Below are 20913 nucleotides of genomic sequence, written 5' to 3'. Positions count from 1 at the left end.
ACTGTTATGTGTATATGTATGTAGGTGTATATGCATTTTTGTAAACTGCTTTGAAGAACAGCATCACAAAATACATATAAGTGCAAATGTTGAGGGATGGCTGTGTTTCCATTTTCACATTGTTTCATAAGGTTTTAGATAGATTTGGCTTTAAATGTGAAATGAATTTAATTTCTGCATCCTCCCTACTATGTAAATAAGCAGGCAGTTAGGTTGAGTGGGGTGGTCATCTCAGGCAACTGATTTGGGGTGTCATAAAGGGCAGCAGATTGTTAGTTACCGGTATGTAATTTATTTTTATTGCTTTTGTTCTTCCAGGCAGGGGGAGAGGTCAGATTTTCTGTTTCTGGTGCCAAAAACAACTTGACCCAGTTCAGGGACTGTGCACCTGGCTGCTCCATTTCAGGCAGCAAAATATCTTGGGCTCACCAAGGAAGGGTGTTTCCCTCCCAGTTCACAAAAGTGCCATTGTCTTTCTCAGAGAGACGGGAAAGGGTCTTCAGGATTGCTTGCACACTCTCATCCAATGTCAGTGGGGCTTGTCCCTGGGGAAAAAAAGAACAGACTAGAGTGACACAAGGACTTGTGAGTATATTTTTTAAAAAGAGTGACAAACAGCACGGGCATCATCATCTCAAAGTCTGGCACCAAAGTCTCCTAGGGGACAGGTAGAATTCTTGTTCCATTTTCTTTGTCCCACTAGCAGCTGATTTTCTTTCCCCAGGGAGCCAAATTCATGGGAGATACGTTTATGATTGGAAGTGAGAGCTGGACCATAAAGAAGGCTGATTGCCAAAGAATTGATGCTTTTGAATTGTGGTGCTGGAGGAGACTCTTGAGAGTCCCATGGACTGCAAGAAGATCAAACCTATCCATTCTGAAGGAAATCAGCCCTGTGCTCACTGGAAGGACAGATCCAGAAGCTGAGGCTCCAATACTTTGGCCACCTCATAAGAAGAGAAGACTCCCTGGAAAAGACTCTGATGCTGGGAAAGATTGAGGGCACAAGGAGAAGGGGATGACAGAGGACAAGATGGTTGGACAGTGTTCTCGAGGCTACCAGCATGAGTTTGACCAAGCTGCGGGAGGCGGTGGAGGACAGGGGTGCCTGGCGTACTCTGGTCCATGGGGTCACGAAGAGTTGGACACGACTAAACAACTAAACAACAACAACAACATGTCTATGATTACGCATGTGACAATGTCCAGAGGCAATTTAACCTGAATGCCAGTTGCTTGCAGGGAAGGGAACAGAAAGAGAAGGCTATTGCCCCTCATGTCTTCCCTGCTGATTTTCTGGAGGCATCTATAAAGCAGAATGTAGTGTAACTTAGTTATTCAGTGGCAAAGGATGTTTTGATAGCCACTAGTTTTTATGGACAAGGCTTATCCATCTAGCAATAGCTATCAGCCGCAACAACTAAGAGAATAAACTCCTTGCCCAGGGAGCAACATCTGCAGATAATGGTAGAGCACTGCAAACCTTAAGTTACCTGGAGTATCCTTCTACGATGCTTGGGTATCCAACCAGAATTCAGCAGAGACCTGGAGTTTGAAGTTAAACACACCTAATAACATATTGGATTGTAGCCAGTGTGTAGCCACTCTATTTTCTTCCTGGAGTAGACCACTGGTCCAATGGCTTTCTTCAACTTTTTTTTTAAAAAATATTCTTTTGAAGCACCAGAGGGAGGGGGGTTATTGCCATTCATGTCTTCCTTGCTGATTTTGAAACTAATTATACACCTTGGTTCTTACTTCAATGTAAGGCCAAATAAGTTAAATACAGTATATATGCATAGAGTTCAGATTCCTCCACAAATCACTTACCACTGAACTTCCCATATCTGTCTGCACAAACCCAGGATGCAACGCAATGCACAAGATTTCATCTTTGTCAAATCCCAGGGACTGGCACCGTGTAAGCATGTTCAGAGCAGCCTAGGAAAGAGACATATCAGAAGCAAGGGGATGAAAGATGCAGCTAAGGATTGGTGAGAATTTTGCCCCCATTCTCCATTTTAATGTGAACCTATCTGATTTCCTGAACCAATATTTAAACTGGAATGCAGCAGTCCTTTGACATTTGTGATTCTCTGAATTTTGTGATGCAGTTGTCCAATTAAAGCATGAGTACCATAAAGCATATATTAGGGAGAATGCATACAATAATGCTTTTGGTGGTGAAAATAATGTATAAAAATGTGTTATATTATGTGGGATTGCTTGGGAAGTCATACACAAAAATGCATATTAAAAATCACAAACTGATGGGAAATTAGAAGACATCTGAAGGCAGCCCTGTTTAGGGAAGCTTTTAATGTTTAACAGACCACTGTTGGAAGCCACCCAGAGTGGCTAGGGAGACCCAGCCAGATGGGCGGGGTATAAATAAATAATTATAATAATTATTATTAAATGGGGGAAACTGAAAAAAGATGAAAGAATGAGAAAAGCCGACATTGAAAGATTCTCCATTCCTAGAATGCAACCCAGTGCCACAGGATGGTATGAGTTTAAAAAGGAGGCTTCTGTATTACTGAGATATGTTTTAATGCTCTCACTATTAACAGGTTGTTTTTATTTTTTGTTTAAATCTTAACATTGATATTGTATTTTCTAATTTTGTTGTTTTGTTTTTGGAAACTATATTGTTTTCTTTGAATGAATGAATGAATGAATGAATGAATGACATAAGCTTTGCAGTAGAGATTCTATGCTGTAATTTCTATTGGCAGAAATCAGTAATAAGAAGGCTCATTCTTTCTGACTGAATTCCAAGTGAGTTCCTGTTTTGTTTTGTTTTGAACGCCATTTACAACCATGGATGGTTTCTAATAGCGTGGGTCTTGGTTTGCTGTTCTTATTGATAATGCTGCAGGAACCTAGGGAAGCCTTTTTGCTGCCATCTACTGGCTAATGTATTTTAATGCACTTTCTTTTTTACATTTCTGTGGAGCAAGGAACGAACACCAGCTAATAGTTTGACTCTTTGGGTTAATTGTGAGTGAAGCCGAATACATTCATTGCCACCTCTAGACAATGAGGGGATGTAGGAAGATTTTCATGTTGAGAGTACCATCGTGGGGTTGTCCATGTCTTCCTGTTCCTGCCATTGTTGCTTAATTTAAATAAATAATTTTGTTTGATCACATCTCAGGTGCTCACGTGAGCGGGGGCAGTTGTCAGACATCTATTCTAGGGTCCCAGGTCCTCTGTAGTGGGGGCTGGATCCCTCCTATGGCCAGATATTTACTTTCCAAGATAGGCAAGGGTCAGGGAGGCATATTGTGGACTGCATTATTTTAAGACTATTGTCAACACCATGAGGTGAAATTAACAGAAAAATCAATTTCTAGCTTCTAACTTGCAGTACTTCTGTGTCCACACCTTGCTGCAACGGTAATTGACCGCGTGTGCCAAATGCCACATGTAGACAGTTGTGATAGAGCCACCTTCACTGGACATGTTGACAATGGCAGCTTTGCTGCAGCTCATCCCATTCTGGGGGCTTTCCTGAGATGCCTTCCTCAGCAAGGGCAGGAATGCCTGGAGAAGGAGAGAAAAGAATTGCACACAGTTGCATTCTTCATGTAGAGACTGGGCATCTTGTCACCAGTTCAAAGTTCAGCGTGTGAGTGAAACCGTGAGCCCAGCAGTTACTTGCTGGTGGTATACCAGAGTTCTCTCATGGTTCGTCCATAAGGGAGCTGCAACAAGTACAACCTTCCCCTATGATCTCCACAAGCCCAAAGGATGAACTTTTAATGTCATGAAGCTGTTAAAGTTCTGTTCTGCATCCTTTCTCTATGAAAACAGTACAGTTTTGAAACATTAGGGGCCCTGCAACCTGGCCAGAAGGTTCTGTGAAGAAGGTACAATAGGATGGCCTTACCTGGCTCATCATCATGGGGCCAATCACATTGGTTTTGTACACCTCAGACATGTTCTCTGGTGTCTCTGTCTCAAGAGAGCTTAGCTTTAAAATCCCAGCATTGTTAATCAGAAGATTCAGCCCAGATCCTTTCAGCCGCTTGGTGACTTTAGCTGCTGCAGCCTTGATACTGGATGGGTCACAAGTATCTACAGCAGCAAAGAATAAATCCCATTTTTTAGGTAAGACCCTTCTCTTCTTGTCACAGATCAACAGAAGCCTTTTTGTGTTGATAATATTTAGAAGGATCTTCTCTATAATACTTATGTACATCTCATATTTGGTTCTTGAGAATTAAACGAAGTCCATCTATAACTTTTCCTATAGTTATTGTCTCCTCATTGGCCAGAGTCCTGTAGATGTTTTGGTATGATATCAGTCAGTGATTTGCATATTATTATTATTATTATTATTATTATTATTCTCCATCTATCTGGTTGGGTTTCCTCAGCCACTCTGGGCGGCTTACAGCATATATTGAAACATAATAAAACATTAAACATTAAAAACTTCCTGATACAGGGCTACCTTCAGATGTCTTCTAAAAGTTATGTAATTCTTTATCTCCTTGACATCTGAAGGGATTGTGTTCCACAGGGAGGGCACCACTACTGAGAAGGCCCTCTGCCTAGTTCCGTGTAACTTCGCTTCTCACAATGAGGGAACCAGCAGAAGACCCTTGGAGAAGGACCTCAGAAACTATTTTCAAATCTATCACTAATTAATCTAATTTATATCTAAGTTACTTTACTTGGATGTAAGCTCCATTGAACTCAGTGAAACTTACTTATGCGTAATGTATCACTTACACTACTCCGAATGACCTGCAATGTTCTTTGCCTGTACCAATGCATGAATTTAGACCACAAAACTATGATTTACAAAAATTGTGTTCCTCTGTTGATCTTGTTCAGCTGTTAAAGCTTGATAAGTGGTTCTGTAATATGACAGAGTACTTGGATTTATTTGTTATATTCTTTTTCTTTTATAATTCAATAAAACCTTAAACAAATCTAACAAAACAACAAAAATAGGGAATGCACTTTTTATTTGCTAAAAAGTAATATTTTGAAATGACCTTGAATATCAACTGTTGTCCATATCACTGTGGGAAAAGTGAATTTGAGGAGGGGGTGACAAACACATACCTAGTGGGATGATTTCCACTCCCTGGTGCTTGGCAGCCAAATTCTTCAAGTCCTGAAAGATACAGGGAGTACAGACTTAGGATGGAACAGCAAGTCCTGAAGTCTGAACTATTTGAAATGGGATAGGAATGGAAAATATCAAGTCCCATCTGGTTTTGGTTTTCAGCATGGAGAGCATTTGCAAAAGTGTCCTGCAGAAAGTATGTCAGCTTAAACTTGTGCTTTATAAAGAGATCTACTCTGAGTGGCAAGTCCTTGGGTGGGTTTAAGGTCACACAAGCTATATGGAAGATGGAGCAATCTTGTTTTCTTCTGCTCCGGAGGGTAGGACCCAAACCAATGGATTCAAGTTACAAGAAATGAGATTCCAAGCCTGTGGACGTGGGATTCGGCTGGCACCTTTTGCGCCTCCCCTGCTCGCGGCGAAACCCAGTTTCGGGGATCCGGAGTGACGTGGGGTGAGCGGCGCGGTGCTTCGAATCGACTGCTTCTTTCACGGAGTGAAGCCGCATTGCTGTTGCCGGAGAGCGCTGACTTTTTCCTGTGGACAATTGGACTTTAAATAACTACCTGTGAGTAGAACGGAAAATTTGATCTTTAAACATTTTAATTTGGCACCGAAACGGGAAGGTTTCAAACAGGAATTCCGCCTTCCTCTTTTGTAAATAGATTGAAGCAAAGACGTTGTAACCTAAAGTCTTGGAAAAGCCTCTTGTAAAGGATTAAATCTCCATCGTTTAAAATTACTAAACCCCCCTTGGAAGCAGGAGAAGAAGGGGGAAATTTTAGATTGCCTAAGCCTGCAGGAGGGAGAGTGAAGAAAGATAAATTACCACCGTTTTGAACCTGGGAATGGGCTGTCAGTAAGATCGATGTTTTGGGGAAGTTCATTGACTGTGAATAAAACGTATGTTGACAGATACAGTGGTGCCCCGCAAGACGAATGCCTCGCAAGACGGAAAACCCGCTAGACGAAAGGGTTTTCCGTTTTTGAGCTGCTTCGCGAGACGAATTTCCCTATGGGCTTGCTTCGCAAGACGAAAACGTCTTGCGAGTGTTGCGATTTTTTTCCGCTCCCCCCCCTTTTCTAAGCTGCTAAGCCGCTAATAGCCTTTTAGCCGCTAAGCCGCTAAACCGCTAATAGCACTAATCCGCTAAGCCGCTAATAGGGTTGCTTCGCAAGACGAAAAAACCGCTAGATGAAGAGACTCGCGGAACGGATTATTTTCATCTTGCGAGGCACCACTGTAGTTAAACAAGAGAAATATATTGTTTCCATTGTTTCCTTTTGCACTTAAAAGTGAGCAAAAATAACTGAAAATCGAAACTAACTTTGTTGCTGGATCTGCGGTTAAAAGGTCGGATACAAATAGAAATTGTTTCCTCTAGGGGGAGCTTTTGAAACTTTTGAAACTGTTGCAGGAGTGGAGCTGGGGAATTTTCCAGCTGTAGAGATTCAAGACCGTGAGAATCAGAGATTGACCTTGGACAAGAATGTTGACAGAAGAAGTGTTAGTGATTGCATTTTGCAGGACAAGTGCTTTATTGGAACAGCTTCATGAAAAGACGGATTTGATGATTATGAAAATTGATAATTTGGGACAAAAAATGACTGATTTGGGACAAAAAGTGAATACCTATACAGAAACTACTCAGGAATCGATTCAGGAACCTGTTTTGACATGGCAAGCTGTGGAGAAGATGAGGGAGAAAGCTGTTGTTGAACCTCAAATAACACAAGTGAAGAGAGCCCCAGCCTTAAAGAGGCAATTTGATGAATATAAGCTGTTGCCTTTTACGATTGAATTTAGAGAAAGCCAGATTTGGAGGGATGGAGTCCCGCTTGGATTGGAGAAGGAAAGTTGGATAGATCCCCTTATGCAGGGATGCTCTGGCTTTTGGGATCTGGATTTGGGTCAGGGGGAGATTGGAGTTGTGGGGGCCTTCAGCTTCGGAGGGATTTTGAAACACGCTCTGAAATATCTTTTGGACTTTAGTTCTGACTATGGAGAATGGGCTGGCCTGTCGAGAAGGAATAAAGACATTGTTAGGTTGGAGTTTTCCCGAGATCTACCCCTCAGCGCTAAAGGAAGGAATGAAGAAGATCGGCAGAAGGGACATGGAAAAGAGCTAAGAGCCTCGGACAGAAGATCACCAGGTTGATGGACCATATGGAACTGATAGAAAGGACTGACAGAATCCGAGACCAGGGAGAAGAGACGGTGGAAGAAGATTGGAAAAAAGTTTAAAATTTTATTTAGAGAAATATTGTAAAATTAATGAGTGTTAGGAAAATGTTGGAATGAAAATATACGGCTTTAGTAGAAATGTTATAAGGAGTTAAGTATAAAAAGGTTTTAGAGTTTTAATGGTAAGATAAGGTTAAAATAAATTAAGACAATTTAATGACAGAAAACAGTGAAAGATGGAAAGGATTTGCTGAAATAATTAACAACTAGAATACAAAAAAGGGAGGTGTGAGGAGGTCGATGAAACAAGTTAATGAAAGACAAAGATATGGAATTATTGGATGTGTTTTTAATTGTTTTGGCTTTTGTTTTTGTCTTGATGTATTGTGTCTTTTTTTTTGTTTTTTTATGTATTGTAATGTATTGATTTGTATTGTTTACTTTTTCTCTTTCTTTTTATTTTTTTTCTGTAATACTTAAACTTTAATAAATATTATTTTTTAAAAAAGAAAGAAATGAGATTCCAACTAAACATCACGAAGACCTTTCTGATGGTGAGAGCTGTTCTACAGTGGAATGGACTCCTTCAGAAGGTAGTGGATTTTTCTTCATTTGTGGTTTTTAAGCAGAGGTTGGATAGCCATCTGTCAGCATGTTTTAGTTGAGATTCCTGCACTGGAGGGGATTGAACTAGAGGACCCTTGTGGTTGCTTCCAGTTGTACAATTATATGATTTATACAAGAAAATGCTGAGATGAAACTTCTTTAAACCTCGCACCCACCCATTCATAATTTAAGAAGATGAAATATTGCAGTTCTAAGCAATTTGACACAGAAAATGAAGTTAATGTGTTTGACTATTTAGTGATATTCATCATATGGTATGTATTTCAGAATGTTTAATCTGAGTTATTTTTGTAATTTCCAACACCCATTGAGACAATTCTGTTAAATGCTCTTCAAATCACTGGGTGAAAGGAATCAACCATTTTCCTTCCAACTCCTCTCTTAATTCTGCAAAGAAAAGGGGTGTGTAAAAAGGGGTTACTAATCTGTGCTTAAGGTACCATCCTCCCTCTAAGAATGGAAAATATGAAAAGCCTTGCCCTTGGCACTATCTTCTGGACATCATGGGGAATCCCCTTGTTTCTATGCTCATCCCAGTGCACAGCCTGGGGCTCACCTGGGCAAGTGGTCCATCTGGATTCCGGCAGGTGGCAAAGATCTGTTCTGGACAGTTGTTTTTCCGCACCAGTTGCCTAACCAGCTCCAAGCCAATGCCCCGATTGGACCCAGTCACCAGGACTCTGCGTGCATTCAGCGCAGCCATCTCTCTTCCCAGCCTGTGCTGAACAGAGTAATCCCTTTGTCAGCCCAACCGCAGCACCAAATGTAGCTCTCAACTTATCTAGCAAGGCTTACATAAGCTGCTTGTTCTTCTGTCAGCTCGTGTTCTGCATTTGGCAACAGCCCAGTAACTTGCCAAGTTCCCACCTAGCAGACTGGTTTTTATTGAGTCTCACAGTAATAGAAGGAAACAGGATAAATGGGGGAGGGAAGTTGGCAGACTGAATTTAGAAGTTCTCATCTTCCTGTGTCTGACTAAGAAAGCTCAGTGGCACCCAAGGATGGATATTTTAAGCACTCAAGTCCTCCCCCAAAAGGTTACATAAAGTGCTTGCCCCATGACTCTGCTCAGATCCTGTGTCTGACAAACTGGCAACAGACCAGGTACAAAAAGACAAGAGTGCAGTCAAACATGCACTCTGGACATTAAGAAGGCTGATTTCAAAAAGCTTACGTGAGATCCCACGGTCAGAAATACTCAGAGAGGAGGGAATCCCAGATGGATGGGTGAAATATTGCAGACAATAAGAAAGAAAAGTGGGAGGCATCTAGAGAAACCAATGTGGCTGCATACAGAGCTTGCAGATAAGCTAAGATTTAAGAAGGGCTTGTATAAGAAATGGAAGAAAGCAGAAATCACGAAGAAGGAGTATACACGAGTAGCCAACAGTTGCAGGCTGAATGTCAGGCAGGCCAAAGCTCATAATGATCCCAGGCTTGCAAGATAGGTTAAAATTAATTTTTAAAAAGAGGTTTCTTCAGCTATGTTTGAAGCAAGAAGAAGAACAAGCAAGTAGTATGTCCTCTGCATGGAGAAGATGGAGAAATGCTTTGGATGACAGAGAGAAGGCAGAATTGCTCAACACCTACTTTGCCTCTGTCTTCACTCAAAAGGAAAGCAGTGCCTAAACTGCTGATAACAGACTAAACAATGCAAGGAAAGATCTGCAACCCAACTGATGAAAAGAGGTGGCTCCTCTAGTTGTGCCCAGCTAACCCTTTTAGAATAGGCAACTTGTCATAAAGCGGTTCCTGGAGTTCTCTTTAACCATCACATCCAAGGTGCTTTAAAATGTACAGTATGAGACAGGATATTGAATAATTATGATGGAAATGGAATTGGGAGTGGAAATTGGCCAATATTTGCTTATTTGTCTCATGTCTATAAAGGAAATCATTTCCGCAAATATGATCTGTATTCACTGTAGTTTTCACTTCACAAACAATACCAGGGGATGACACTTTTTCTCCATTTGCATTGCATTTCCTTTGCATTGAAATAAATGGTAATGAGGACATACTTCCCTAAATTCCACCACAGCCAACTGTGACATGAATATTGTAGTTTTTGTCATTTTTTGCTGAGAGAAGATTCCATCATTTGGCCAGATTTGAAGGAAAATCCACCCCTCTGTATGCAGGCCTTTTTGTATATAAACCTGTCTCTGACATGGGTCTAATGGCCCTGCTCAGATGAAGAATCATGCATTGCAAGAACCACGTGTGCCTGGAAACAACTTGCTTGTGGAGTCTGTGATTCTGATTGTAAGTATTAGGATGAGGCAAGCTACCTTTCTTACTTTGTTCTGTACTTGGCTTTCCAAATATATATTTGTATTGGACATTCTTAACTGTATTTTATTGATAAAGAGTTCTTATTCTATGTTTGTAACCTCCTTAATAAAGTGTTCCATTTATTCCTTGTGTGACTTCTTGATGTAAGCTCTGAATCTGGTACCTTGGCTTCTAGGTTGCACACTACTGACTCCTTTGTGGCTTGGGGCTCAAAAGACAGTGAGTGAACTGTTTCGCTCTGGGGAACTACAAAGGTGGTGGCAGTACAGCTGGACAGGGTTGGTTTTCCCCAGTCTACTGCTCACACCTGCAGCTTGGGATAAGCAACAGAAATTATATACAGTACATGCTGGCAGTGATGAGAGAGATGAGATAAATTCCATATTATTTACATTGTGACAGCATGGAATAACACACTTTTCATGCTGCCGATCTGAGATATAATGAACAACCTTTAAAAGACAGCCTTAAAATATGTATTGAATAAAGAAATAATCTGCTGAGGGATACATCCAGGGCTGGACTTAACACTAGACATGGTGAGGCAGCCACTTAAAGTGGCACATGCTGCGGGTGGGTTGGTAGCAGCAGTCCTGCCATTCGTCCTGGGCCCACTAAACTACCTTGCCTACACCTGCTAAGCTAGGTTGTCCTCAAGTGTGTTGCTGGGTAGGGATGGGGAATAAATGGTCTAATTCACAGTTCTTGCTCATTTGCCCTTCTCCAAATTTTGCGGTGAATTATCCAACAAAATTGTTGTTGTTGGCATCTTTTTGTCTTGAGAGACAATGGAGCGCACTTCCGGGGGTGAAGTCAGCAGCGTCCAGGCCAGCAGTGGCTTAGCAACCCTCCCTAACATCTGGGACAGAGTTGGGTTTTTTTAGGGGACCAATGTTCTTGAGCTTTTTTAAGGAGATCAGTCAAAGTTGTTGAGGGATGGAAAGTGTCAGCTCCCCTGCCACCCTACATACCCTGCATGACACCCTGAGATCCCCCAACACCTGCTGCACCCCGCCTCTGTCTCCCTTCACTACTGCCCAAGGGACCTCAGGGTGCAAACTTGGGCAGTGTGTATGGAGGTCCTGGGCTGCCCAGATCACAAGATCCCCTCTCAGCCTCACTGATGGTGGACCAAAGAAAGTCAGAGCAATAGATTTAACACAAGCTTGGCTGCAGGACTTTCTGGAAAAAGACATACAGTGGTACCTCGGGTTAAGAACTTAATTCATTCTGGAGGTCCATTCTTAACCTGAAACTGTTCTTAACCTGAGGTACCACTTTAGCTAACGGGGTCTCCTGCTGCTGCGCCACCACGCGATTTCTGTTCTCATCCTGAAGCAAAGTTCTTAACCCGAGGTACTATTTCTGGGTTGGCGGAGTCTGTAACCTGAAGCGTCTGTAACCTGAAGCATCTGGAACCCAAGGTGCCATCCAAACACTTTAGGGACTCCCCACTGAATTTGTGTAGAATTTACTCTTATTACAGCTAGACATTGGAAAAATCTCTCTGGGGGGAATGTAGACAACTGGTACAAAGTGTGTGGGATATCATTCTATTGGAAAAACTAATGAATAAATTATTATTGTTAACAGATCAGAAACAAAAGGATAACTTTACAACAATTTGGCATGATGATGATAGTAATAATTTATTATTTATAACCTGCCCATGCAAGCATTCCAGATAATAACCAATCCCTAACAACAACTTGATATAACTACAAAAGCAAAAGATATTGAGCATTCAGGTCTCCTTTTCCCAGGTTCTCGTTCCTATCACATTCATAATCGTATTCATACTCATTTTTATATTCACATTTATATAGTTATAGCTAACTTTCATATACTAATACAGGAAGCATTTAATTTAGTAATAATCATCCCTGATCTAGATTCAGTGGAATCTTTAAGTTTTAATTATTCTAACAAATATATATATGAAATAAGAAATGTTATACATTATATTATGATATATATATATATATGAAATATATGAAATATATGAAATATATATATATATATATATATATATATATATATATATATATATAAAATAAATGTATGATTTTCAACTCACAGATCCTTTACCTTGCTCCCCTTTTCCGCCCTTTGTTTTTCTATTATCTGTTATTAGATTGAGAATGTATTGGTGCCATGCATTGTTGAATTGTTGTGTTGCTATATTGTTACAAACCGAATAAAACATTATTTAAAAAATAAAATAACAATCAATGGGGGTCTTTCACATGCAGCAAAATGCATTGTCCCACTTCTGACTGTATCAAATGAGGTGTCTTTCATAGTTCCGTAATTTATTATTGTTGCATTTTTACTGCTGGGGGAGACAGAGAGGAGCTTGTGGGTGTTTCTGCCTCTGGTGTCAAAATAATGTGATCTGCTTTGGGGCTATAGCTATGCACCCTGAGGCACTTTGCTACTCCACATCAGGCAGCTAAATATCTTGGATTCACCAAGGAAGTACATCCCCCTGCCAATTCACAAAAGTCCCAGTGTCTTTCTCCGAGAGATGGGAAAGGGTCTTCAGGATGCTTTGCACACTCTCATTCACTGTGAGTAACTGGAAAGAAAGAACAGTGACACAGGGACTTGTGAGTAAAAGAAAAGAAAAGAAGAAAGTGTCAAAAAACATAAGTAACATCAACTGAGAGTACAGGGGACAACATTCACACACCGTCCATCAAACACAAACAGAGAAGCATTCTGGACGACTGCTCTCTATATCTGTGGAAAAGGGTGATCCAATAAGACATTAATGACCCATTGTGGTGCAATGGTGAGAGTGTCAGGCTAGGACCTGGGAGATCAGGGTTCAAATCCCAACTTGGCCATGAAGATCACTGGACCACTCATTGTGTCTCAACCTAACCTACATCACAGGTTATTGTGGGGATTAAATGAGGAGAGGAAGAACCACACGTACCACCTTGAGCTCCACAAGCATTTCACAACAACACCAAAGGCTTCTAGAAGTCAACTAGAAATTTTCTTTTCCCTTCCCTTACAGTTTTACTCAAAAGTCAGCTCCCACAGTGTTCACTTGAGCATACTCCTAAGTAGATCTGTCAGACCTTGCCTTGTCTTCTTCCCCTCCTCTTAATGCACTTCTAATATCCCCACTCCAGCTAATCAGGCTGCAATCACTAACCCCATTTACCTAGGAGTAAGCCCCATTGAATGCAATGGGAACTTAGTTCTGAGCAAGACCGGGCTAGACTTTCTTCTGTCAATAACTACCTTGAAAAACAAATGCTAAATCAAATGGCCTTTTGTACTTTCTGTACTTTGAAACCAAAGCCCAACCCTTCAGCTTGGTAATATTGTTCCTTTGCAGATGTCTTCCCAACAGTTATTCATTCATTCATCACACACTTTTGAACACACCTCCCCATCACTTTCCAAACCACAAACATTCAGATTCTTTTTTTTTTAAGTGATTATGTTTCACAAGAACAATAGAACCCTTTAATTCGCTTTAGTTAATCAGAACTAAGAGTTCTGGGATGTGCCTGAATCCTTCCCACAAAATGATGATAGTCAGGAAACACTGTATGTTTTTAACACTTGTCAGTTGCTATCAGCTACAATAGCCCTTGTCCAGACAATTAGCTCTGGAAATAAATAGTAGGGAATTGGCACTACCTTCACAGGGTGGATTTAAACACAGGAATAAGGTAAAGGTACCCCTGCCCATACGGGCCAGTCTTGACAGACTCTAGGGTTGTGCGCCCATCTCACTCAAGAGGCCGGGGGCCAGCGCTGTCTGGAGACACTTCCGGGTCACGTGGCCAGCGTGACAAAGCTGCTCTGGCAAGCCAGAGCCGCACACGGAAACGCCGTTTACCTTCCCGCTAGTAAGCGGTCCCTATTTATCTACTTGCACCCGGGGGTGCTTTCGAACTGCTAGGTTGGCAGGCGCTGGGACTGAACAACGGGAGCGCACCCTGCTGCGGGGATTCGAACCGCCGACCTTTCGATCAGCAAGCCTTAGGCACTGAGGCTTTTACCCACAGCGCCACCCGCGTCCCAAAACACAGGAATACAACACTGTAAATGAGTCAGAAATTAGATCGTTTTTACCAAAAGAAAAAAATTCCAATGAGAGTTAAACAATTCTCACTCTCTGGCACCATCTGATGTTGCATGTTTAAAACACATTCAAATCACATTATTGTGATGAATGTAGCTGAGTCCATAGACTGATTCTTGACTTATCGGGGGCATCTTTCTGGTCAGAGTTGTGGATCCAGCCACAATTCAGCAGAGAGTTGAATTTTTAAATGGCTTAAGCATTCCTAACACAATGCTGGATTGTAGCCCACCAGTGTGTGTGACTATTTTCTTGCTGGATTGGATCATCAGATCAAAGGCTTTCTTATTTTTAATTTTTTTCTAATATTACTAGAGAATGTCTTTTAAAACTCTTTTGAAACACAAACAAGTTAATAAACTCATTATCCATCCTGACCCTTATTTCAATGTAGGCCAAACGAGTTAGATAATTGCAATGCTCTTTGTATGGTGATCTGATTCTGACACAAATAACTTACCCCTCCACCTGTCATGTCTGTCTCCACAAACCCAGGATGCAGTGCAATGCACAGGATTTTGTCATTAGCATATCCCAGGGACTGGCACCGCGTCAGCATATTCAGAGCAGCCTAAGAGTGAGACATACCAGAAGCATGTAGCTGAATGATACAGCTAAGGATGGGGGATAATTTTCCCCCTTTTGTATTTTAATTTGAACCAATATTATTTCCATTTCCCAAACCAATATTCAACTGAAATGCTGCACTTCTGTAGATTTTGCAATGTAGTCCTTCACGAAAGATACAGATGGTTTCTGTGGCTAGTTGTACCGCTTTCCATCTACAGTGCGTTTACCAGCTATGACCTTCCCTAGATTAGGAAACTTGCCCTGCCAGGCTTAGCTAGGTCAGTCCTTGGGAGGAAGGGTTATTAAGCTCTTTGTTCTCCCACTTTCCCCCATTCCACCATGTGTACTCTACTAGTCAGGAGGTCTAAGCTGGATGCTCCAAGCTCAGACAGTGTGGCTTAAGCAAGCCACCTTTGTGTTTCTATACAAATAATTTAGAAACTCTCACCACTTAGGAACCTAATTCTCACTTCCTGTGTGTTATTACTGCTGCATGAATCTGACCTTTGAAGAGGTTATAAGTAAACCATTTTTAACTTACCAAATGTTTGGTCTTTTCTATGCTAAAGGAAGTGGGGAACTTTGGAAGCCACTCAGAAGGGGGTATTTTAAAGGTCTAACAAGCTATATTTCCCTGCTTTACGTTACTGCGTGTTTTGTTATTTTAAATCCATGCTGGGGTTCTTTCTCTCATCAAAGAGTACTTGCCCCAAACCTGGATCTAGCGATCCAGGGAATTCTCTTTTTATGATTATACCTTAACTTATTTGTCTTTTAAGCAAAATACCAACAATATCATAAAAAAACACAGAAATATCCAGAAGCATCAAAATAGTCACTCTGTCAGTCACCCCGCTAAGATAGTCAGCCAGGAAAGCCAATGCAGTGTTCCAAAATGGGCCAAAAATGGGCCAGATAATAATGTTCATTCCTGAGTCTTTGCAGTTGTCTAGCCTCTTGGTTCTTGAGAAACTTCCCCTCCCCCCCAAAAAAGCCAACTGGAGACTGGCCCATAGTCATGAAGGTCAGGAGATATGTAAATACTTATATAAAAATGTATAATTACCTGGCCAGCACCTTCAAAGCAAAAGAAACATGCCCCTTGGATAACTGACCACTAAACCAGTGTTCTTTAAATTGGATGCACAGATTTTATTGGACCACAACTCCTATAATCCTCAGCCCGCTTATTCAATTGTCAGAGACAAAGATGTATCTAGGGGAGCATGACCAGTTCAGTTGCACCAAGTGCAGAACGTTAGGCGCCGCAGTGACATCCAATGGAAGGCAAGAGGTGGTGGGGCCTGCTGGATATTAGTGTTGCACAGGGCACTATAAGCCCAACAGCACCTGAATTCCCAAGGTTGAAGAACACTGCACAAAACTGACTTCTTGTCTGTGATGTGTTGATACCTTGCTGCAACGGTAATTGACAACTTGTCCATTCTCCCACAGGAAGAGATTTGTGATGGAGCCAGCTTCACTAGAGATGTTGACAATGGCAGCTTTGCTGCAGCTCATCCCATTCTGGGGGCTTTCCAGAGATGCCTTCCTCAGCAAGGGCAGGAATGCCTGGAGAAGGAGAGAAAAGAATTGCACACAGCAGCACATGCTGTAGAGAAGACTGGCCATAGTGCCAGATTTAGGGTAGTGCAGGCAGTTCCCTCCACCCAGGGCACTGAGCCAAGGGGGCACATAACAGCTACAACTCCTACTTCAACAGGTTCAATCTTCCCCCATCACCTCCATTACCACGAAGGTTGCACTGTTAAATATTATTCTCTCATGCAGCTATTACAAGCTTAGTTCTTTATCCTTTCTCCATGAAAAAGGCACAGCTGCCGATCACCCCATCACCAGGAAGCAGTGACATCAGGCCACCTACTTCTCCAACATTAAGGGATCTGCAACAGGACAAGAAATCTCTGTGAAGGAGGAACAACCAGGTAGCCTTACCTGGCTCACCATCATGGGCCCAGTCACATTGGTCTTGTACACTTCAGACATGTCTTCCGGTGTCTCAGCTTCCATAACTAAGTTTATCCTTGCAATTCCAGCATTGTTTATCAGAAGGGTCAGCCCAGCCCCTTTAAGCCGTTCAGTCACTCTGGTCGCAGCATCCTTGATGCTAGAGGGCTCAGAAGTGTCTTCAGCAGCAAAGAGAAGAATTTCATAAGTCCAACTTTTTCTCTCACTACAAATCAACACATTATAAGCCTTTTTCTTATGATAATATTTAGAAGGAAGAATTGGAATTTGATATGCATCAAATATTGTTCCATTTCCACCCCCTGAGATGTAATTTCCAGAAACTGGAAGACAATAGATACAGGTAACTCACATTTTATGCAGGGGTTACATTCCAGGGATGATGTGTATACACAAAAACATATATACACCCTTGGAGCTGCCTCTGCACAAGCAACCTTACATTGGGGCCAGGACACTAAACAGTATAACCTCTACCCAGAAGGCAAGTCTGAGAGCTTAAAAGCTCTTTCCATGCTGGGAAAACCCTGCACAAAAAGAGATTTTAAGCTCTCTGCCTTCTGTGCATTTAGTTTGTGTGATTTCAACCAGCTGGCCTTCAATCACATAAAGGTGAAATTGCGCATGTTAAGCACACTTAAGTTGCAAGTTACCTGTCTTAAATAGAAGAAGCCCATGTTGGAAAAGATTTAAGAACTACATGCACTTTCAAAGATAATGAACATAATAAACCACAGCTGGGCACCCTTGACCTTTAGTGACAACAGAGAGCCTAGGATAGGCAAAGTCAGCCTGGGAGGTTCTTCATTGAGAAGGCTGCCAGCTGCAATTCAGTAATGGATGGAGAACAATAGGCCAAGGGAAGCTCTTTGTGTGAGAGAGTTTTGGTTGATACTGGAAGCTGGAGACAGAGGCTTGCCTTGCTCTGTGCTGGACCCAAAGATGTGCCTTGACAATCTTCCTGGAAACCTAATGAGGAGGCCATATCTGTGGAGTGTTAACACTGTGAGCCCATCCATCCTATGCTCAAGTTGTATATATGTGTGATAAAATAAAACCATATATCCCAAAGGCACCGCAGTTTTAGTTGACCTTCATTCCAAGAAAAGCAAATCCCAGGAAAGCATTGGAACACCTGGAGTCTCTCACTGCTCAGAGACTGGGGTGCATGAAATAGCATGTTTATTCACATATTTTTTCTTCAGTAGCTGTAGCTGCCTAAAGGCAATGCACAGCTACCCAATAGCAACAATCCCACAAAGGATTAAGGTGCAGTCTTCTGGCAGAGGCCTAGAACTCTTTGAACTAGTATAAAAACAATTTTTTTGTCAATATTGCAACACCTACAAGTTACTCATAATATCAGAGGTGGAGTCATCGCCAGGAGTACAAAGATGCCTAGATATGGAATAGTGTGTCATATAATTGAAAGTTCTAATGCAAATAGAAAGGCTCAATGATGTTGAGTTTTGCTCTCTATTTAGAGCTGAACTGGATTGTGCTCGGACTGTTTGGGGGTTCTGCCTACAGTCCATGAGGAGAATGGCCCTTTCTCACATCATGCAGTTCATCATTTGATGTGGCAGAAAGGAAATGAAAGAGTTAAAGAAAAAGAGATGAATCCTCAGTGTAAGGATTCCTCTCAGCAACTGTTGACAATGGAGTTGACTTTTATATATTTAAGTTGTTTTTCAGAACATATCCTGCAGGAAAGTAGTCTTGCGAAATGACCTTGAATCTCAGCTCCTGTCTCTGGCAATGTGGGAAGAGGGGGGCAAGGCAATTTGGTGGGGGGCAAACACATACCCAGTGGGATAATCTCCACTCCCTGATGCTTGGCAGCCAAATCCTTCAAGACCTGGAAGATGCACAGACCATAGATTTAGGATGCAACATCAAGCCCTAGAGGTGGGATTATTTAAAATTGGAGACAAGAAAGTAGATGATTTGGGCTGTGTACACACTAACCCATTCGTAACACAAAAATGTAGTTTTTCCTTAATCTGGAATAATTCGTTCTCATTCTTAACAAACAGTTTTCAGTCTAGATTAAGGTTACCAGATGTCCCCGTTTCCCGGGGATAATCCCTGGATTTACAAATCAGTCCCCTGACAAAATCCATTTATTTAATAGGAAGTTGAAAAGTGTCCCTGGATTCATTGAAAAAAATCTGGTAACCTTAGTCTAGATTGATTCTAGATCCTGCTGTCCACAAGGGTGGAGGTGGTTACAAGATATACTTTTGAAATACCTCTCCTTGATTAGGTAATCAAGAAGGAAGTGGTGATAAAGCCATGGCTGTGAACACTCTGTACCCTTGAAAGGCATTTGAAGCACCAAACAAAGAATTCTGGTCGCTGTTGTTTACCCTTCACAGAACCACAGTTCTCAGCTCCTTTACAAAATTCAGTGCCAAGATTTGGGGGGGGGGGAGAACTTCAAGGTGCTTTAAAGGTATAGTGTATACACAGGCTTAGGCTGCAAACCCACATTTTATTAAAGAATCAAGGGAAACTGAGTACAGTGGTACCTCGGGTTAAGTACTTAATTTGTTCCGGAGGTCCATTCTTAACCTGAAACTGTTCTTAACCTGAAGCACCACTTTAGCTAATGGGGCCTCCTGCTGCCACCGCGCCACCAGAGCACGATTTCTGTTCTCATCCTGAAGCAAAGTTCTTAACCCGAGGTGCTATTTCTGGGTTAGCAGAGTCTGTAACCTGAAGCGTATGTAACCTGAAGCATATGTAACCCAAGGTACCACTGTACTGTACTTGTTTTTTCTATGTGTTCCACAAACAAAGATGTACTGAATAATTTTTGTCCTGGTTTTGATTTTGATTGCATAAGTGTTGCTTGCCTCTCCCCACCCAATTAACTGCACCTCGTGATTTTAGCTTTTATTTTCAGATTAGTCACAGGTTGCAAGGATCGGTGGGTTACATAAGAGATTAAAGACTTGGCTAAGCACAAGCTATGAACCAACAAGGGACATGCCTTGTGCACCTTCCTTTTGAAGGACGGGATGGGCCAGCACTGGTGTCTCTGTCCTAGGCAACGGACGCAGGGTGGGTGCTGGCTCAGTATCCGATTTACTTCCACCAGCCTTGCCTGAAGGGGGAGGCTTTTACATAATAGGGGAAAGTGACAGAGGTGGAGAAGCAAGGGGGGCATATCTGGAAAGGAGGTAAAGGGAGGCATTTCTGAGAGCTTGCCTGAGTCTCCTTCAGAGGGTGGGTCTCCACCCCCTAACCCCAGCGGCTTTCCTTGGGATCAGACACGTCTTGGGGCTTGGAATCCGTAACCCACACCCCACTATAAGAAGACAGTCCTTACCTGCAAGCTAAATGATACATTACCTCTTTGACAAGTTGTAAGGCTCTTTTTCCACACTCTTCCAATCCAATTGCATACAAACGAACATTGCAATTGTAAGCACGTTGACACAGACAAAATCCTCACTTAAGCGACTATTTAGTAATGTTTAACTCAGGTTATTTGTTTCAAAATCTGAGCTGTTCTTGTAATAGCCAACCCCCAATAGCATAATCACTTCTTCCTTTAAATGTTCTTCAGATCAAGGGGTGAGAGATACCAAATCTCTTTCCTACTCATTCTTCCCTAATTCTGTAAAAGAAAGGGTTGTCAAAGCACTCAAGGGGGCCACTAAATTGTGTTTAAGCAGTCAGACCCTGGGAATGGGAAGTGCAACAAGCTTGCCTGGGGCACAAGTGTCTTGGCACCACCCTCATTTCTGTACTTGTCCCAGTATACATCCTGTGGCTCACCTGGGCACGTGGTCCCTCTGGGTCCCGGCAGGTGGCAAAGATCCATTCTGGCCGGTTGCTTTTCCCAACCAGCTGCCTCACCAGCTCCAAGCCAATACCCCGATTGGACCCAGTCACCAGGACACTGCGTGCATTCAGCCCAGCCATCTTTCTTCCCAGCCTGCGCTCAACTGACAATGCTCTCTGTCGGCTCAGCTCCAGCACTAACTCCAGCCCTCAGTTTCTCCAGCAAGGCTGGTATCAGTGTGTGCTCTATTTGGCAAGAAT

General features: G+C 42.1%; 2 protein-coding genes across 3 annotated transcripts; both read right to left on the bottom strand.

Moving 5' to 3' along the window:
* Positions 1–283: 283 nt before the first annotated feature.
* LOC128419291 (C-factor-like) lies at positions 284–8994 on the bottom strand. The gene is made up of 6 exons (XM_053399785.1): positions 8455–8994; positions 5083–5134; positions 3896–4083; positions 3391–3549; positions 1831–1941; positions 284–545 (listed from the first exon to the last, which is right to left on the bottom strand). The coding sequence occupies exons 1-6, from the start codon at positions 8599–8601 to the stop codon at positions 426–428; spliced, it is 777 nt and encodes a 258-aa protein (XP_053255760.1). The 5' UTR covers positions 8602–8994; the 3' UTR covers positions 284–425.
* A 3517-nt stretch (positions 8995–12511) lies between these two features.
* On the bottom strand, positions 12512–20886 carry LOC128419295 (C-factor-like). Of its 2 annotated transcripts, none has more exons than XM_053399790.1 (6): positions 20647–20886; positions 18667–18718; positions 16828–17018; positions 16285–16443; positions 14762–14872; positions 12512–12771 (listed from the first exon to the last, which is right to left on the bottom strand). In XM_053399790.1, the coding sequence occupies exons 1-6, from the start codon at positions 20791–20793 to the stop codon at positions 12661–12663; spliced, it is 771 nt and encodes a 256-aa protein (XP_053255765.1). In that variant the 5' UTR covers positions 20794–20886; the 3' UTR covers positions 12512–12660. The 2 variants fall into 2 exon arrangements, with proteins under 2 accessions (XP_053255765.1, XP_053255766.1); XM_053399791.1 differs by lacking the exon at positions 20647–20886 and adding an exon at positions 20218–20314.
* Between the last annotated feature and the right edge of the window lie 27 nt (positions 20887–20913).

The sequence above is a fragment of the Podarcis raffonei genome, chromosome 8 (genome assembly GCF_027172205.1).
Source record: "Podarcis raffonei isolate rPodRaf1 chromosome 8, rPodRaf1.pri, whole genome shotgun sequence".
NCBI classification, from domain to species: Eukaryota; Metazoa; Chordata; class Lepidosauria; order Squamata; family Lacertidae; genus Podarcis; species Podarcis raffonei.
This window is presented reverse-complemented; position numbering and strand designations above follow the sequence as displayed.

Bases quoted from the DNA above. Each gene is read 5' to 3' on its own strand.
- LOC128419291 (XM_053399785.1), bottom strand. From the start codon at position 8,601: ATGGCTGCGCTGAATGCACGCAGAGTCCTGGTGACTGGGTCCAATCGG. The intron at 5,135-8,454 runs GTGAGCCCCAGG...TGTATCTTTCAG, and splicing joins CAGATGGACCACTTGCCCAG to GACTTGAAGAATTTGGCTGC. The intron at 1,942-3,390 runs GTGTGGACACAG...TCTCTTTCCTAG, and splicing joins TCAATTACCGTTGCAGCAAG to GCTGCTCTGAACATGCTTAC.
- LOC128419295 (XM_053399790.1), bottom strand. From the start codon at position 20,793: ATGGCTGGGCTGAATGCACGCAGTGTCCTGGTGACTGGGTCCAATCGG. The intron at 18,719-20,646 runs GTGAGCCACAGG...TGCATCTTCCAG, and splicing joins CAGAGGGACCACGTGCCCAG to GTCTTGAAGGATTTGGCTGC. The intron at 17,019-18,666 runs GTATGTGTTTGC...TTGCTGCTGAAG, and splicing joins AGTGGAGATTATCCCACTGG to ACACTTCTGAGCCCTCTAGC.